This window comes from Plectropomus leopardus, chromosome 1 (assembly GCF_008729295.1).
Source record: "Plectropomus leopardus isolate mb chromosome 1, YSFRI_Pleo_2.0, whole genome shotgun sequence".
NCBI lineage: Eukaryota > Metazoa > Chordata > Actinopteri > Perciformes > Serranidae > Plectropomus > Plectropomus leopardus.
In genome coordinates this window covers 11381024-11401385 of record NC_056463.1, presented here as the reverse complement: position 1 = coordinate 11401385, position 20362 = coordinate 11381024, and the positions used below count along the sequence as shown (strand labels likewise).

At 40.7% G+C, this 20362-nt stretch overlaps 1 protein-coding gene across 1 annotated transcript in view; it reads left to right on the top strand.

The window, feature by feature from the left end:
* The first annotated feature begins 1807 nt into the window (after positions 1 to 1807).
* nhsb (Nance-Horan syndrome b (congenital cataracts and dental anomalies)) overlaps positions 1808 to 20362 on the top strand; it is a 58543-nt gene continuing 39988 nt past the window's right edge. Inside the window, exon 1 of the mRNA XM_042488049.1 lies at positions 1808 to 2111. Within this exon, the coding sequence (XP_042343983.1) occupies positions 1832 to 2111 (280 nt within the window). The 5' untranslated portion in view covers positions 1808 to 1831. The remainder of the gene's footprint in view (positions 2112 to 20362) is intronic.

Below are 20362 nucleotides of genomic sequence, written 5' to 3'. Positions count from 1 at the left end.
GCCTCAAATCTGCTGTAACAGCAAGTTTACTGCAGACATGTCTATATACAGACTGAGCCTAGAGGCTATAGGATAATCACTGTGAATGAAACACACAACAGCCAGGCTTAGCAACCTGGAAACTCACATTCAGCAAAAAAAAAAAAAAATCTATTCACTGGACATCGTTCAGCTACAGTATGGGCTCTTCCTGTAGGTTAACTTTTCAGAGAGGTTTACCATTTAAAACCTCAGTGCTCGAGCAGAAGGACACATACTGTCCAGTGCGGTGTTCACATGCATTATATTATACTGGTCTATACTGTAATGTGATGCTTTTTGTGTCCTGTATCAGTTTACAGTCATTTGCAAGAATGTCTAAAATTGGGCAGGTGTGAAGGAACCTGATTTGACAGGAATCTCAAACTCTATTGGGGCTGAATAAAGATTTCATGGTAAAATTCCTGATTTGTTCATGATTTTCCGATGGTTGTGGTTGGATGGTTAACAGTGCCTATCAACATGAAGAGTTGTCAGTCTGTTGGTGTGTTTATGGGTATGGTGACATTTCAAACCATTTTTGTGTGTTGGAGTCAGGGTGCAGACCTTACTCTTTCGACAGACAACAAAAAGAAACAAATTAGGCTGAAAAGATTTCAAAAAGACATAATGCACAAATAACAAAGTTATTTTCCATGCTACTTGTCATTGTTTAGTAAACCCACAGAAAAGCATGGCCACTATAACTTGTATAACTTTGTATTTTTGATTTGGGGCTGGCAAGTCCCTCAGGTGTTCATTTCAATATGTCTTTATTATCACTCTCCACTGTCATTTTTCAGAGAAATCATGGGAAAGCAAATTCAAATTATTTGTGAAAGCCTTCATGAACAGAGTTATGGTGGAAATGTCATTATTTACTACCTGAAACTCTAAAAAGCTGAAGTTGAAGTTGGTCATCGGCTCCACTGAAATTATAGGCTTTGCACAATTCAACTAATGTGTGCAGTACTGAACCTCCAGTGTTCCACTGATCCTCATGTGCAAAGATTTTCTATTGAAAATGAATAAAATTAAGCAATTTTCTCATAAACGCTTCTCTGTCATAATGAGAAACTCATGATCGCTCCCTGTCCACACACATCCACATCTCCGGGTTTTACCTCAGTCCTCTCTCTCATCCTCTCAGCCTGCACACCGTTCAGGCCACAGACACAGGCTGCGTCAATTTCCAGAAAAGTAACCACAACAAGACCGGAACAGTAAGATCAGACCTACAAAATAAAAGCTTAAGGCATGCAGACTAGGTATAAAAAAAAATTTGTGTTTAAATACGGAAGTTCTCAGGATATTCAGTGCTGTTGTTTTAGCGTATATTGTCATAAGCCATGTTCTGCTTATTTTCTATCCAATTAAACAAACCTCCCGCAATCACTGATTTCAAAGCTTGTTGACCAAGGTTCTTATTTTGGAAGTTTTGCACGATGTTTCCTTTTCGCTCCGGCTGCTTTGACGCTGCACGGAGGCAACCCATGATCGCAGACTCAACACGCATCCTCACACCACTGACCTGGGCTTAGCTGTGTCCTGCATGTGTGTGCATGTGTGTGCGTGTGTGAGCGGGAGTGTGAGTGATCCCCAGAAACCAGCAGCAGGATGGAGGATCTCAAGGAGAATCTGGGAACTTTGGATTGACGCCCGGGGATAACGCGCGGTCGGCCTGAAACCTCATCGGGTTTCTCGTGGATTTATATATTTGGATGTTGTCTGTTTCTCGCTTTTCCCTTTTTATTCTAGGCAGTGGGAATTTACACTTGGCTTACAACTCTTCTATTATTTCTGGCGTGCAAAAATGCCATTCGCCAAAAGGATTGTGGAACCACAGCTTCTGTGCAGGCACCAGATCCCCAACGATGAAGGTCTGCTTTTCGAGGACCTGTGTGCCATCAGTAACGTGGTTCTGTCCCGGACCTTGCGACAGCTGTCCGACCTGGCCCGGCACGCCTGCTCCTTATTTCAGGAGCTGGAAAACGACATCATTAGCACCAACCAGCGAGTCTGGGTCCTCCAGAACAAAATAGGCCAGATACAGCAGACTGCCAGTGCCCTAGACCCAAAAAAGGAGGCAGTGCGTAAGTAGACCACCACAAGTGTATGTGACCACTTTGAAAAAAAATATGATTTTACATCTGGACAATGTGTGATTTTTTTCATTCATAGACGACATGTGTGCGGTCATGCTTCGAAGGGCGCCCACCTCAAAATTATTTTTACACAGCTGCACGCACGCCCGAAATAATAGAAGAGTTGTAAGACCCCCCCCCCCCCCCCCCCCCCCGAAATGTGTCACACGGTTTGCACATTTGGCCATCCAGCAACATCGAGATGCATTTTCACAGCGCAGGATGTGTTGACTGCTCATTCAATTGGCGGTCCAGACTCGGATGTGTGTGTCCGTCGACGACCGGGGGGGGGGGGGGGGGGGGTGGTGTGTGGTGGGGGTGTGGTGTGTGTGTGTGTGTGTGTGTGTGTGTGTGTGTGTGTGTTCGCAGGCAGGCAGGCAGCGCGGAGCGGAGCGGAGGGGCGTGTGTTGCCGCTGCATTGGCTCAGCATCGCAGTCTCGTTACTGCGGGTAGCGCACACCTGAAGCATGTTCAAGCGGGGTTTTCGGGGGCTGCAAAAAAAAAGGACATCTCTTTCATTCATGATGCGAATACATGAAGCTCAGAGTCGAGTGTGTGTTTAAAGGGCTTTCAGATGTGTGCGTTCGTGTCTCAGTGTGTGTGTTTGTGTGTGTTGGGGGTTTTCAGAGGCGACTCCCCGTGCGCCAAACCCACCCTTTCCACATGCAGCGGCACCAACACAGCATCAATAATGAATCCAGATGTCCATGTTGCGGGGTAAACATGAGCTGATCACGGCTGGATATTCAGGTGTCGGCTGTGGACGGATCACATGAAAAAAATAAGCCTGATTGGCATCAATGAGAGACTCTGCAATTCAATGTAACAGCGCGTTCTGCACAGCAGCTACATATTATTTATGTCCTCTGCAGTCCCTTCAGTAAAAGGCTTTTGATTTTAGACGATCCGTTCAAGTTAGTCCAATTCTGCATCACTGCTGCACGTTATCATAATCTGGGACAACCAAAGAGCATTTTGGGGCCTAAAGCTACTGCAGGCTGATGAACTCCCTCTTTAGATTTACACCCCAACCCCCAACCGCACACACATCGGAGCATATGTGTCAGTGAGGATGTCTTTATTACATAAAACAGGCTTACTGTATTGCTCCGTTTACTGGTTTGCTGAGGGTGAATGAGGCTCTGATGTCGAAAGCTATATATCCTCTCCTGGACTTAAATTGTGTGAGAGATTGTTGTCAACAGAAAAGGTCAGAAATTTGAATTCCTACACTTGTCATGTCTAAAAGTCTCTCCATGCAAACACACAAGGGCACACATTACTCTAAATTCCTTAAGCCTTCAGGCATAGCTAAACCCAGAAACCTGTCCTGCTGTTACACCTGTTGTTGCTCAGAAAATGCTGAAATATTGATTTGTTGAGTGGATTCTTAGTCTATATCCCTGCAGCCAGTCAAGACACACAAGATGCGTACACTTTGCACATGTTTCACAAGAGTTGTGTTCATTTCAAATCTAAGAATGCCATCATGCAGCTCATGCAATCAATTAAAGATTGCTTTTGAGGGTTTTACTTTAGATCAGTGGTTCCCACATGAAAGATCCCTCTAAGAGCCTGAGGTAAATTTAGTAGGTTTCCCAGATAGAAATTTAGAATAAAAAATATTAAATAAATTTTAATACTTGAAATTATGTCTATTTTTAAGAATTTCCTATAATTGTGGCTTTTCTCTTGACACGTTTTCAGGCCTGTAAATATTATTCAGTACAATCTGAGAGGGAAAAAAATCACCCTTTGCACTGTACGATCTTGGTCTGTCCCTGTCTCACCGCTGTGAGAAATGTATCAGTCAAAAAGGTGGTCTTAAATCATACAGTTAGACACATCCAGCATTGGCCAATTTTACCAGCAAGGACCACTTGAATGTGGAGGCTTATGCACACCTTTAAAAAACCATGTGTACAGGTGCATACAAGGAAAATGTCCAAGAAAAACAGAGAGAATTTCTGCACACTTGAACTTGAGGTTCAACCTGACGAAGGTCTGACAAGTAAAATGTTGTTCACTTAATAAAGTTTTTGCAGAGTAATTGGACAGTCTGCAGGGATTCTCTCATTTTTGCATACTAGCAAGGACCACAAAATTAACAAGATGTATATTGCATTGGCAATATAAACATATGTTTCCCGGGTAAATAATGCCTCTTTGAACCAAATTGAATTAACCCAAGGGGTATCAAAAGCCAGTGCACTAGTGCAACACAACATGGGTGTTGAACACACCACGGTTTATGTTTAAATAAATATGTTGCTTGGTTTTGTCCATACTAAACGCAGCTGCAGCTCATCTGATTTGCCAAACACATTGTTTGAAAGCTTTGACAGGGAATCTGCCATAGCACCTGGGCACGGCGAACCTCCTCAGGACCCACTGTAGTGGAGATGAACAGTCTGTTTGTTGTTGGTTTTTTTTCTATTTTTTGGCTTTTCTTGTCTTTTCTCTTCTTTTATTTCAGAATAGTCAGAGAGTGGCAGGAAAGCGAGCTGCTTTTCAATCTCCTCCCCTTCCTTTTTTGATTTTTTTTCATGCCAGCACTATATGGCAGAAAGCTTGGTAAAGCAGATGGATGATGCAATGACACATATTTGTTTGCATCTTTATTTTTTTCTATTGAGACCGTATTGTGAACGTAAGCATTATTCATTAAATATCAATCACACAAAGTGATCGTTCTCCAAATGTTTTTCAGTCTTGAAACTTCACATTTGTCCTTGTCACTTATCAGCATAGTCTTTCGGTAACATCTAGGATCTTTATTCATCCATCATCTCTATTTTGATCACTAGATATTTCATTCAACACATTTTGGAGATAAAAGACTGAGTTAACTGAAGAAATACTCTCTGGCTGTCTGTGTGGGACTTCTACTTGGTTGCAGGGAGAGTTTTAGTCCTCTGAAGACCAATGCTCATACTTGGATGCCCACCAAAGTTTTGCTATTTTTATTCAGCTTTCAAAAGGGCTATTATCTTCCCTCTTGCTCTCAAACGGCAGCAATAACCCTGAGGAGCTGAATATCTGTGTGTACACACAGACTGATATTGAATGTCAGTGACAACAGAGTTTCCTCACTTCATCGTGGAGTGTATCAAGATTCAAGGCAGTCAATATGGTGCTAACTTGGATTGATCCTGATTGTCGCAGTAGGCCGTGTTCAGATGGTGTTGAGGCTGTTTGTGACTGTGCTCATTCATGGAAAACAATGTGTTGTGTTGGACATTTGTCAAAACGTGTTCAGTCTTTTCTAGTAGTCATCTCTTAGCAGTACCAGATGTAGCAATTGTAGCTTTCTGTTCACACAAGGTGTTAACTTCCAAAAAGTCAACTATAGTTCAACTTTTATCTTGTTTGATAGTTTGGGTTAGGGTTGATATGGACTGATGATATGAGTGCTAAAATATATTGCAGCAGTATAGGGAAACATATATAATGGTGATTTATTTTATGATTCCTGGCAACCTGTCTGAGATAAATTTTAGACCTCATACATAGAGGTAAATCAAACATGCAGCAGGATACTAAAACACAAAACAAAATCAAATGAAAGGAACTGATATCGGGATTAAGCCTGTTTTCTTTAGGGGTTACAGATAATTGTTTTTTATTGTTGTTTGACTGTCTTTGGTTTGCCATCTTTGGTGTCCAGAGTCCTAATGTAAACAGTTTGTTATCATAGGACTCTATTGTCACTTTTCCACCAACACTGAATCCATTTCATTTTACACACCTAATTTTGACCCATTTGCAGCATTTTAACCAAAAAAGAATTGGTTCAGAACCTGAAAACTTGGTTCCCAGCAGTAACCAAAAAAATAGCAGGTTTTCCCTGACCTGAAATGCAAATCAGTGGGCGTGTCATATCTACAGGTTGGAAAAAGAGGAAAGAGTCCTACACGTAATATGCCTTTACGTCTTCTTATCATCAATAGTTGGTCCATGCTTTTTTGATGAAAACAAATATCTGTAATAACAAAACAAAAACTTGCAAGTAATCGGTGTGAGCACTCATCCTGCTACTACTACTTCCGCCGATGACACATCTGGTTCAAAAACCAAAGCTAATTTGGTGGAAAGGGGGCTCAAGAGAACCAGTGACTGTTTATATCAGCGGATTGGAGCCAGAAAACTTGATTTTTAAGATGACTATGACAGTTTATACCGGTAAGAATAGTTGTAGATTGGTTTTCTGTCAACTATTGGACTAATTGTTTTCAGCTTTAATTTTCTTTAGGACTATGTACATCACACCTGACTTATGCTGGACCTCTGTGCAATCATTACTTTTACTCCTTTATTTGATTTTGTTGTCAGTGCTATGCACAGTGCAGTGACAACAATGCTGTCATGTATTTCTAAAAACAAATGCTGAAATAAACGGCACGACACAGCAAAAACAAAACAATGCATACAGTAAGTATCTACACATTTTTACGTAGAGCTCTCGACAGAAGCCAATGTCTTTTTATTTAATGTTTTAGGGGGAAAAAAAGACGTGCAAAAAATAAGTGCAATGTGTATATGCCATGATTCCTCCTGCCTTACCCGCCAATTAAGCAGTTAATGGATGTTGGTTGTAGTCTGTAGTGGAAACACACACACACACACACACACACACACACACACACACACACCCTTCCAACTGAGACAAGTACAAAATGTGAGTTACTCTGGGGTGTTAACCATCCATAGGTTTGAGACAGGACTGCATTCAAGACCAATTTAATTGTGTCAAAGTCAAGTCCAAGACCAGGTTCAGTTGAGACCAAGTTAAGACAAACTCCAAAGAGTTGAGCTGAGGACTGAGTCCAGAGCTAATGAAGTCTCGTTCAAGACTATAATAAACAATAGTGTCTTTTCAGTACAATAGTGTCTAATATAGTGATTAAGGAGTAAATATCCACTAAAATATCAATAAAATTAATAATAGTCTTGACATCACAATACTGAGTGAAGTTTAGAAAGCATGAAGAACAGAGACAGTCGGTATCATTCCTCTTGTCCTCAGTCCTCCTCCCTCTGCTGATGTGATTTATTGCCTGCATGTAAGGCTGGTGGAGGGAGGAATGACTGGTTTACAAGAATTTGCAGATTTTAAGATACATGGCAAACTAAGACCAATAGACCATAGACATATGCACAGACCTTCAGGACTGCCTTGACCCATTGCTGCAATATGTTTGTCACGATTCGCTATTAGCGAAGCCACTGCGCTTTTAAAAAACAGTGGCCGAGGATGGGAGACAGATCTGATTGAGACCAAGACAACTACAAATCCAACAAGGCCCGACAATAGAGATGTTTCAAGACTGAAGTGTCTTGACACATGGATTCAACAAGAACAAGTGGCATAAAAAACTGACCATCACCTTCTGCTAAAAGTTGCACTTGACGACACGACAGACACCACAGCAGACAGCCATCTGCCCACTGCCACACACATATGCTGGTGTACTTCAAACATATATGACCGACATATTAAAGGTCCAGTGTGTAGGATTTAGGGGAATATAGTGGCAGAAATGGAAAAAAAATATTCAAAGTTATGTTTTCTTCAGTTTACAATCAACTAAAATTAACAATTGTTGTGTTTTGTTACCTGAGGAAGTGCCGTTTATATCCACATACAGAGAGTGCTCCATGTTGTCCTACAGTAGCTCTGAACGGATTAATCAAATATTGACTCAAAACAGGACAATTTGCATTTGTGTAACATCCACCACAGTTCTCCTACACGCTTGATACGGGAGAAGTTTCAGTTCTGCAGCCTCACGCCAATTAACTCTACACCCTGGACCATTCAAATATGTGACACGATAAAAATAGCAAATTGAGACATTATTTTTCCTATATCTGGTGTGAACATAATGCCAGCAATGGGAGTGACCAACTTGGAGTAATGTGTGAATGCTCCCAAATCAGAAAAACAGACGTTTATGCAGCATCTATCAGTTTTAGTGTTTGGGTTTGTTAATTATTGTTATTATATCATTATATATTGTTGTGTAAACACGGCTAAAATTTATTACTAAACCATTTGAAATCTGGAGGGACATCACATTTCTTTTGCTGCTTTCAGATGCTTTCAGACATGTTACAGTTGTTATGTTACAGAATTAACATGAATTTTAAGCACTTTTTCAGAATCTTTTATATCTTTTTAGGTTTTTTGCTCTCTAGTAGTTTTTAAATTTATTTATTATTACTATTATTTTTAAATTTATTTCTTCATTTTTTCGGTTGCTTGGTCATTTCTTTTTCTTTTGTTGCTCAGTGCCTTCTTCCCATGTTTTTAAAAGAAATCAAGACTATTTTCTCAGGTTTTAAAGGGTTAAAACTCTGCTCACATTTACATTAGGGTGACAGGTTTGTGTTCAGGAGCAGAATCAGCACACACTAACTCTCCGGGCTCTCAACACACACTCACACACAAGAAGGGAAGGGATATTAATGTGAAAATATTGGTCTGTAGCAAATATATTGTACTGCTCTGGCAACACTGGTTTCTTCCTGGTATGCCATTAAAGCAAATTTGACTTTGAATTTGAATTTGAGAGAGTATGGCCTGTGGCAGCGGGGGACTGCTCTGTCTCGCTAGTCTGCATAGTAACAGGAGAGAGAGAGAGAGCCCTGCTTTAACCTTTCAGCTGAGTCAATCTCTCTCTCTCTCTCTCTCTCTCTCTCCATCTCTCTCTCTCTCTGGTGTACTGGTCGTTCACTTTTACTATTTCCTGTATTACAACCAGCATCAATTTTGAAGCATGCATCATTTGTTGAAACAGCTTGTCATGAACAAAATGAGAAGAGAGAAGGATACAGAGAGACCACGGCGTGTGAGCCTCAGTGGTCTGCAAGTAAATGTGTTTTTGTCTCTCACTCGCAAACAAAAAAATTCCGACAGTAAAAGCAGAAATAGAGACATATTTACCGACTTTATATTGTGCAGCCGGCCAACAGGCTTCATCTGTTCAGTGTGCATTTCTGTGTGTGGTTCAGGGATTTGATTTCAACCACACGAGGCAGGTTAGGATACACTCTGTCCGGGCAGATCTTGTCTGTCTCACACCTAACCACAGACACACACACTTCACACCAATAGCATCAATTCAGATGTTTTTCCGAAATCTGATATGTGTGATTATTTTTGTGCTTTTGTGTCTCTCTTCTTTAGTGCCTCTGTCTCCATCTGTCTCTCCCTCCATCTCTGCATATCTGTGTCCATTCTCCTCCTCTCCATCCATACCTCTTCCCTCACTGCCCTACTTTCCCCGTCATCATCAGCATGGAGAGACTTCTGCCTCTTGACAGCATATTTAATGTTTAATGCACTTTGATTTCCACCCAGACACTTACAAGCCTGAGAGGAGAGGAGAGTTTAATAACAGAGTGAATGGGTGAAAGACAGAGGAAGATAAGGAGAGGCCATGGTCATACAGGGATTGTGATGTGAGAAGAAAAGAAAAAAAATAAGATTCTGAAAAAGGTACTAAAAAAATATCAAGAAGAATATTAAAGAGCCACACCCGCTTTTAATCTGAACATGCCCACTTTACATATTCAAACAACACTTAGAGTCTCCAGCCATGCTTGGTTTGACTTGACTTTGACTTTCAAAAACATGGTTAGAAAGCAATTAGCAACAAAAAATCAGCAGGAAATTATTAGGAAAAAAAAGTAAAGAAAAAACAAAAAAACAAACAAAAAAGACCCCAAAAATCATGCAAGAATTGGAAAAAAAATGTATATATTTTTTTCTGTAGCATAATGTTAAATGTATGGTTATAATAATTATACATATAGTTTTCTGAACATTTTTCATTTCAAAGTCTTCATCTTTTTTTTTAAACGAATTTTCAGGACATTTCTTGCTGCTGTTGCTCATTGCCTTTTTCCTTATGTTTTTAAAAGAAAACAAACTTTGCTTAGGGCTCAAGGGTTAAATAACTTGTGAAAGATATCTCAACACAGCACAAGAAAACTGATATTCATCCAGATTTCAACGAGTTAGAGCCGTGACACCTGTGACGCTGGTTTTGGCAGTGTGCATTGCACTGTAGGCACTATTCAGCTATTTTTCGGCCAATTCAGCTTGTTGAATTGGCATTGGACCCGGCAGAGCTCACCGGTCAGTGAAATCACCCCGATTGGCCGTTCAGCTGATTGCACAAGAATAGAAACGGAAGTGAGGAAAGGAAAGAAACAAGGGCGTAAGACTGACACAAGCTCTTTAGCAAAAGGTCTTCCTGTTTCAATTTTTAAATGACAAATACAGACCACTGCCACCTGCTGGTATAGACGTTATCTCTCACACAGGTGCACAATGTTCTGGCTAATTGGCCGTTGTCTGTAGTCATTGTGGTGTTTACAAGTGCAGTATTCTGGCAGTGACACGTGACATGAGGAGATGCAACAGACAGCCTTCGTCACTACTAGTTCATTGATGTTGGTTTGGTGTGTCTGGGCCTTATCAGGTTATGTTTACCATGTCCACAAAATCAACTAATTAGCGCTACCACAAAGCAAAGCTGCGGCTGATTAATTTTGCAGGAATTTGGAAGAAACCAAGAGTATTGGACAAACAACAGACAGCAAACAGGTTACAAACTACAAACTACAGAACATGCTGTCTTCAGCACAGTTGGCAGGAGTAGTTTGGTAGAAAAAAAATTGTTTGTCCCTGAAACTCTTTACAACAAGGTCTGTGGATTATCTTGATGATTTCTGGAAAGAGCCATTGCTGTTGGGTTTTTCAAATTGATCTTTCTGGGCACTTTGGGCACCACAAGCTGACTGCCAACTGGTTCCATTATATTCGAGATAAGACAGACATCTCAATATAAAACTTGTCTAGACTGATAAGTAGCACTACAAAAGATACTGAACTGTCCCTTTCACATAACTAATTTACTAAAACATAATGCTCATGATATTTCTGTGCAACTTTAAGGCTAATATCATCATTAGATTTTGAGATAACTTGTATGTTTGGCCTGAGGGTGAAGACAAATAGTATACAAACCTTTGAGATCAGCATTTGTCTATGGAGCAACTTATGTTTAGGGATCATCTAAACTGGAGGGTCATATCATGTGCACATTCAAAAAATACTCTTGAAGCTTTCTTAATCACCACATTCAGGCCAAATATATATCTAAAAGAGACCATTCATTCATGCGGGCAGTTGGCCAATCAGTGCCACCGAAAGACACTGATCTGTGTGTGAGCAGCTTAAGCCGAAATGAACAGGCCGCTTTATTTGATGTTTAATGCATTCATGGAGTATCTGAGTAAAAATGGCTCATCCTCCAGTGAGATTGAATGTCCTCATTTATTCTGATTAAATGTGAGGACCTTAATTCATAGATCAAGAAAATTATTATCTCCCGCCTCTGTCTTTATTTCTTCATGCCTTTTTTGTGTTTTTGTTTATGAAGGACAAAACGTAAGAGCTTTGCACAAACTACCACAACTAAATCAAAGCATATGGTCAGCATATGTCCACTTATGTTACTGCAGAAACATGTGGGCATGACATGTGGGGAGGTCAGGAGGGAGGGATGTGATGGCATCGCGTGTGCAGGGATGTAAACTTATACTGTAACACACTTTGTTATTATTATGTGCACAAGACAACAGAGCACCCAGCCACAGCTTGACTCACACACACACACACACACACACACACACACACACACACACACACACACACACACAGTTTATTTTATTCAGCTCCTCCGAGTCTCTTATGTTATGAAAAGTAAATATCTTCACTGCACATTTTCTGTTCTCATGGCCCAATTACCTTGACACTAATTTAGGCTCAACTAATTCCACTGCCTTATAGACACACGCCTGTGCACACACAAACACACACACACGCACGCGTACACTCACACACGCGGCGTTGACGTGCTTTCAGACCTGCCTTCCCACACTACCAGGTAAACACTCAAACACCACCTCAGAAGGCAAACACACTTGCACATTAAAATACACACACACACATACACACGCACAGGCATCACGCGCTCACACAACCCTGCTGAACTCTGCCAGCCTTTTCTTTCTGTCTCTCATGTTATCATTTGAAATTCTGCTTTAAGTGCCCCTGTCTCTGTTGCAGCCTGCAATAAAACATGCATGCAGAACCTCTTGGTCTGTACATCACAGCACTCGGCCGGCTGGCATGCTCGCTTTCTGGAGACGATTCCTCGTCTGTGAAAACTGGCCTCTGGCTTTTTCGTGCCGTTGTAGTTCTGCTACAGCTGAGCAGTTATGCCAAAAAATAATCAAAACTCGAAGAACCCAAACTGGTTCTTTGGCTCATGTCATCAAGGAGAGAATATTGGCTTTATGTAAAGCACAGACAGATGAAAGTGTGTGTGAAATCCACATGTATACGAAAGTAGTGACAAAAAATGTTTTTATGTACCCCTTTTACAAATAATTGCATTATTATTTATCCATTGATATTTGATCATAGTTACTCCTATTCCCCAAATATGAATATTGTTTAATGCAGAAAAAATAGTGTCCCTCACACAGTCTCCACCCTTTACTGGACTGTTACGGTAATACTTGCCTCCATTTACGAACACACATTCACCCACTGAAATTTGCAGAAACGTAGCCCGTCAGTCAGGATGTAACTACACCAATGCATGCAGAGCCCACAGGGTTCCCACACTTTTTCATGGACAAAATCTCAAAAATCTCTCCAAGAGTTTTCAAGGACCTGTAATTATTTTTTTCCTTGCCCCATTTTGTGAGTGTTTTTTCAAATGTTCCACGACTAAAGAAAATAAATTTGCCATTATGTTACATGTTTACTAATTTAAGACTTTTCCAGGCCTGGAAAATGTGATTGTGAAATTCCATGACTTTTCCAGGCTCTTCATGACTGTGGGAACCATGGGTTCTATGACGGCATCCTTTTTCGTTTTTCCGTGTAGCCAGTGGATATCTGGAACAAGACATACTCCTCTGTGTTGACAAAACAAAATGTTAATCAACAAAAGCTGACTGCATTTCGGTCAATGAGCTCCGTCTCTCTACATGGACTTTTATTTGCCTCTCAAACATGATTGGTCAATACTACTCAGATTACAAATGTAAACAGAGTGCTTCTGATACCAAAATCTCTGATGACATAAGAGTTACGCTGAAACGATTTTGAAGTAAACTTTCCATATCATAATGTTACATAGTAGATAATTTGCACGTTTTGCATACAGTGATGTCTGTAACCTTGTTCTTATTCAGGACAAGTGCCAATCTTCATTTCACATCAGGGTAGACATTTAGACAAGATGAAAAAAAATTCTGCAATTTCCTTTTCAATGCTTATGGGATAGAGCCAGCATCCATGCTACAGTACGCAAAGCTAATCGTCTCTTGCAAAAATAACAAATAACAAATACGAGCAAATATCTTCCAAAATGTCAAACCATTCCTTGAACTTTAACTTTGTTGACGTGAGTGCATGTTGCAGAATACAAACTTTGTAACTGCTTACATGTGTAATAAGCAACCTGATTTCAAGAACTCATAGCCTAAAATGACAAATGGCAACTCACGAATACAGCAGAGACACAGAGCAGAAAACAGACTGATGACCTTCTTGCATTACAGTTGTTTCCTAGTAAAACTTGACACTGTGTGTCTGTGTGTGTGTCCAATATGTCTGTCCATGCATAAATGCCCCTCTGATGTGTGTGTGTGTGTGTGTGTGTACATTTGTGTGTCAGCCTCTTGTGACATGCTAAACTGAAGTGTCCTGAACTGCTGTCATCTGTGTCTGGAGACCCCATCATCATCAGCATTCCCCCAAAAACCTTTGACAGATGGCTTGGGACCAAAAAAATGCACAAACTCAGCAGTGTCTCTGGGTCAGTGTGTGTGTGTGTGTGTGTGTGTGTGTGTGTGTGTGTGTGTGTATCTGTCAGTGCATACTGAGTGGACATCTCTGTCATCTACTGACTGCAGCATAGAGCATAGTACTCAGTGCTGTAATTCCACGAGCACCAGTGAGTAATTTTTTCACGTGCAGTGTTACATAACAATAGACTTAAATAGAAACTACCTGAAGAATACAGATGTCCTCGGTTCTTTCAGGAATCTTACATTAACATTCACTAATTTATTTCTGCCAAGAGATGGTGAAAATCAAAAGAAACAGTATTTAGTGTGTAAACAGAGTAAATAAGTTCTTTAATGGCTGCAAACTTGGCAAATCAAGTTTAACTGCTTGTGGTCATGACAACTCCTGAGTTAGCAATTTGAAGTACAGCTTCACTAAAGCTGAAAGGATTGATCAATCAACAGAAAATTAATGGACAACTTTTTTTTAGAATCAAATATTCCTTCTTTGGGTTAATATTTTTGGGTTCTTGACTGTTGTTTAGACACAAGACATATGAAGAGCTTGAGCTGTGGGAACTCGTGCCGGGCATTTGCTGACATTTTGCAGGTTAAAACGAGAGTTAGATCTGCGGTTCTATTAATTGTAGGTGACTGTCAGATGTTATATTTGGCATTAAAATAACCAAAATACTGCAATACAGCCCTACTGACAAGCCAACCACAGAGGACAACAAGCAAACACCATCAACACTATAATAACGTGGCACATATTTACACTGTGCTACACACCACAGCAGCATGATGAGGCACGAAACATCTATTCTGCACTATGTATTGACAATTACCATTTTTTTTCTAGTTGGACTGATCTGAAAAATATTCAATTTTAGGGAAAATGCTACAGCTGTCACTTTCTACCCAGCTGTTCAATCACAATCATTGAGAGGCGGGAGAAACAGCTATAAAGACCAACTGTCATGTGTGTATGAAGTTTTGTTTAATCTACAATGCGTGCTCACAAACTTTACTGTTGTAGGAGAAAATACCACTGAACCTACAGACCAGCGTCTCTGTCCTCTCTCTGCACATGCTCCAGCATTCCCTTCATCCAGAGCAAGTAATCTACATTTTTACTTCCAAGTATATTCTGTGTCATAACAGACGCAACCAAAGCGTCTCAGCTGAAAAATACTGCACCGCTTATTGTTTAACAATGAACAAGTATTTCATTTTTTTTTTTTTTACTTTGCCATCTTTGTCATATAAAAAGCAACACTTTACAAAATGAGAGACTAACAAAAACACTAATTTACAAAGCACTACAATCAGAATAAATTAAGTAATTTGAAAAAACAACAATAACAACAAACCAAAAATGGCAGTAATACCGCATATTCAGCTGTTGGGCCACTCTTAATCACCGCAGGGGTATTTCCTTTATCGCAACAATCCAAATTAATTTGTCTAAAAATATCTAAAAATCTGAAAGGGGCTGGGTTAAGGATGCAAGGGGTGTTCAAAATAAAACAGGGTGTTAAGTAGCTCTTTAAGGCCTAATAAATAACACCTAATTAACTTTATTATAAACCCACTTACACGGAAACAAACTTAGTTATTAGGGGCTTTGAAATTGAAGTGAAAGTCAGTTACAGCTAATCATGTGACCATTACAGTCTGTTTGTACACATTATTTGTTGGAGGTTTAGCTTCAAACCAAACTCCATACAACAGAAAGATGACTATTGCACAAGTAACTTAAATAGAAAATGTGCATGTCATATTTAATTCTAATTTCTCTTTTACCTGTTATCTGCAAAAAAAAATTCTCAGTATAAAAACCACATCATGTTTGAATGGTGGTTTATTTAGAGTATTTTCAAGGGCCAAGTAGTTACAGTAGACACTCATGCTTGTTTGTCTCTCTCCCTCACTCTCTCACACACTCAGTGGTTTCCTCTCAGCATCACAAGAAAGTCCCACGCAGAGGCTCTCGCAGACGGACGTTTTTGTACTTCGCAGGGGTGCCGTTGGCAACGAGCAGTCATGTTAAAACAGACAGAGATCAAAAGAGAGATGCAGAAAAGGCTGAGGAAAATAGGAATGTGTGGAGAAGTGGAGCGAATGATGAGTGAGCACAAAAGACGCTGTAATTTCACAAAGATTTTGTGATGAGAATTTTTAAACCACTCCTTGAACTTAAGCCTGATTATCTCTTTTCTTTATAGATTACTTAAATTCACATATACTGGAACCTGCAGCCTCTGGAGACGTGATTCAGTCTCGCTCAGCTAAGCAGGGCTGTTAATACTGCCCCTATAGCTGGAATGACCAGGGCTGTCAGTTGTTGTAGCCTGGTATTAGCAGATGACAAAAATAGGATGGGAAGCCAATTATATCAATAATGTTGTGACCATGTGCTTGAGCAAGGTTCAGAATATGGACAGCAGAGATTATGAGTATCAGCTGGGGATTTAGGGGCAAAGCATGGATGGTTGAGATGATTTTCAATGGAAGAGCTTCTGGATGGACTTAGTAAACTATCAGCATAAGATGGAAACAGATGGAGTCAGAAAAAAAAGCTTAAGAGAGGTTGTATGCTGCTTGTTTTAAGGACTGAGCTGCTCTTAAGGAGTTCCTTAGAAACAGATTGTCTTCGTAAGAACCTTAGCATGCCGTAAAGAAAAGCCAGCCTAATTGGACTACTAGCAATAAGTCAACGTGCTCGCCATACTGTGCAGCGAGGCATGTGTGAGAGAGCCCATGCTGCAGTACACTTCTCAACAACAGTAAAGTTTGTGAGCACGCGTTGTGGATTAAACAAAACTTTAAACATGTTTCTTTCAAAATTAGTAACAAATCTGTGCTCATTAGAGACACTTGCTATTGGTTGAATTCCATGGCTCATACAGTGTATTAAGGCGAGGTAAATTAATCCAATTTCACAGCGGGCTGGTGAGAGGTGAGGACAGCCAAGCCAAGGCTGCACTAATTAGCCATATATCTGTCACTATCAATTGTATCAGTAATTCTACCAAAGCCAACCACTTTCTTCTGCATCACACACAAACACATGCATATATGTACACATGCACACACGTGCACCCCTCATGACCGCTTTTCCTTCACAACCAAACAGGCGCTGGTTTATTTCACAAAGATCTGATATCAGTATTTCCGTACCCGAGCCTCACAAAGGCTGCACAGCAAGGAGTGACACCCTGAGCAAAACAGTGTGAGTATGCACTGTGTGTAGGGTTTGCATGCGTGTTGTATGTACCATGTCCAGCTTGATGAGTGCGCTAATGTACCTCTGGATGACAGGCCAGAGACGCATTAGTGAAACGCTGCAGGCCACCACAGCTGTTGGAGAGGAGAGGAGAGGAGAGGAGAGGAGAGGAGAGGAGAGGAGAGGAGAGGAGAAATGACTGAGTGGAAGGAATTGTTGAGCGGTACAGAAATAAGACTAAGGCTACGTTCAGACTGCAGGCAAATCGGATTTGTATCTCAAATCAGATCTTGAAGACAGACTGCACTGTTATTTGCAAGTGATCAGATCGGTGTGTCCAGGCATCACCAGCCTATCTGTGGTATCTATGTCTGTGGTAATGATGTAGGTGTCAGTAACTACGAACCTACGCTGGTGACATGGCTTTTCAATGCGGAAGCATTAGAAAGGGACGCATAGATGTATAAAGATAAGTGGATACAGTGTTGGAGGCAGGGCCCTGTTCATATGAAAGCTGCTTGTTGGCAAATTAAGAAAAAGTTCAGCTTCCCGGTAGTGAAATTCTGCATCATTGGGCAAATTAAAAAGCACACGAGAAACTCCACCGGCCAAGCGGCTAACTTCAGATTTAACCCTCTGCAAACTTGAATCATTTAAACATGCATCTCCTCTAAACGGAAAAATCTTACTGGACCGAATGGACACAAGTCATTTCACTGGGGTTGATGCTAAAAAAAAAATCATTTTCCAAATGTAAGTCAACAAGAAAAGATCCTTTGGGGCCAATGGCATCATGTGACAGAGACACAGAAGCTGTAGTTACATGGTTTGGCCACTGCAAAAATTGGCTTCAAAGTTGAGTGCCCTTTCCAGGGGCCTGAATGGAGGTCCATCATTTCCCCCTCCAAACAATTGTGCTGTCATGTCATGGTTATTTATTTCAATTTATTATGGCGTCTGTCCACAGTTGTTGTCCATGTTGGTCTTCATAGCGCTTTACGAGGAGCAGCATGGATCCGCTCAGCACTTCTGTCACCCTAGATTTGATGTTGTCATCATGTGTGCAGCATTATTTTGGTCACCTCTACCATCGCACGAAATGCCACCTCATTTGTGCCCTCGCAAAGGAGATACCGGCACATACCTAACACAAACATATAACAAAAACAATTTTCCCTGTCTATCAACACTGAAAATGGAGTTTCTAAAAATCTTGACGTTGACAAAGTTTTACAAAAGCTTTGTTTTTAGTGACTTCAAACACAGTTTGCGTGTGGCCTGTGTCTGTGTGGACTAGGCCCAATAGTGTCAGAAATATCACTCAAAACCCCTATTTCAACCTTGCGGTGGTACAGGAGGGAAAGTCATTGAGATTCATCCTTTGGGGACCATGAATTTTTGCACAAAATTTTCTGGCAATCCATTTAGTGAATACGGATATTTTTCAGTGAGTAAGTGAATACTCTGACCTGTTGGTGGTGCTAGTGTTAAGTCAAGTGATCACAAGTCATTAGGATTTGTCCTCAGGGCACCATGAACATTCATGACAGCTTGTCCAGTACTTGTTGACCAAAGTCGTAGATTGACAAAAAAAAAAAAATTGGGAGAAATACATTTGAAGCAAGGAGAGCCGAAAGAGTTGTTTATCTAATATTATACAGTAATAATACTCCAGATACAACATGGGTAAAATAATTACAGTATCCTGACAGATCCGCTCCCATTCTATGATCTAGTAATTATCACCACACAGTCGAATAATTACAGTAGCAAGAAATTACAATTAACCAATTGTGTGACTTACTGGGGACAACCCGGCACTATTGTGTGTGTGTGTGTGTGTGTGTGTGTGTGTGTGTGTTCCTTACCCAGCAGATTACTCCACTGAGGCCAAGTCCCTACAGATGACATGTGATAGCAGATTAATAGCCTAACATATGAAAGTCACAATCCCTATTATTTCCCCTTGTATCAGTGTTTAATCAGTTAATATCTCACAGCTGAGGACTTCTTCACCCCGCACAGCCCCTCTGCGTCACCTTCGGCATAATCTAATATTAATCACAGTAAAATTGTGATTGCGGTTGTGGTTGTTTTCCAGTTAAGGGCATTATGTCATACAACATGCTGAAAAACTGTATTATTAAGACAGGACAAGTTTATTTGTGTAGCACATTTCATACAAAATTTAAAAGACGCTTTAATTAAAAGCCATATTTCAGGGATACAGAGATACTTAAAAATTCAAACCAAGTGTCCACGTCCGCGCAAACCAGACCTTTAATCCATGCGTGTTAAAGTGAAGCGGAGCCATATGGTTCTGCAGTGGATCAGAAGCACTGATCCTGAGGATGATACGGCCCCAGCTGAACCTTTGTGCGCCGCATTTACACCATCTGATGTTTATCGTTGCAGCGTGGTCACAGCCCTGATAGCACTGATCTCACACAATCACATCGCTCATTATCACGTCTGGTAAACGGCTTATGCATGTTAATGTAGCGTTGGTATTTTGGTGCCAGTGCTATGGACAACACAGAGGGAAATTTAAGAAAACAAAAACTAGATAGGTTTAGTTGTTCTCTTTTCCTCTCTGCTGTCTTGAGTGTTTCGCATGTTGAGATCTATCATAAGAGGAAGCCAAGTGCCATCCTTACGAGATGTAAATACACTATATGCATGCGTGTTCACACCAACACCCGTCCGACGCACTCAGACAAAAACACACAGATGCACAAATCCATGACCAACACTTGGACGTCCCACAGAAACTGGCCCTCCTCTCATCCTCGGGATAAAAGGGGAGATAATGCATTATACATTTTCTCCTCTCTTCAACTGCTCATTACAGTACAGTCAGAGCCTCTGCCTAAAAACAGGTCGTTCTTTAATGAGACAACGCTTGCTACATCGTTTCAACTCAAACTCTGAGACGATTCTCTGGGTGTGTCGTCGCCTGCTTGTCCCATCTCGCACTGATGCCACTGACGTTAAAGTCACAATGACCGAGTGGTTTTTTGCAGTTTTTTCCCCCTGAATTTTGCTTCTATAATTTCAAATTAATATTTATGACTGCAGCGAACAGTGCGCTCAT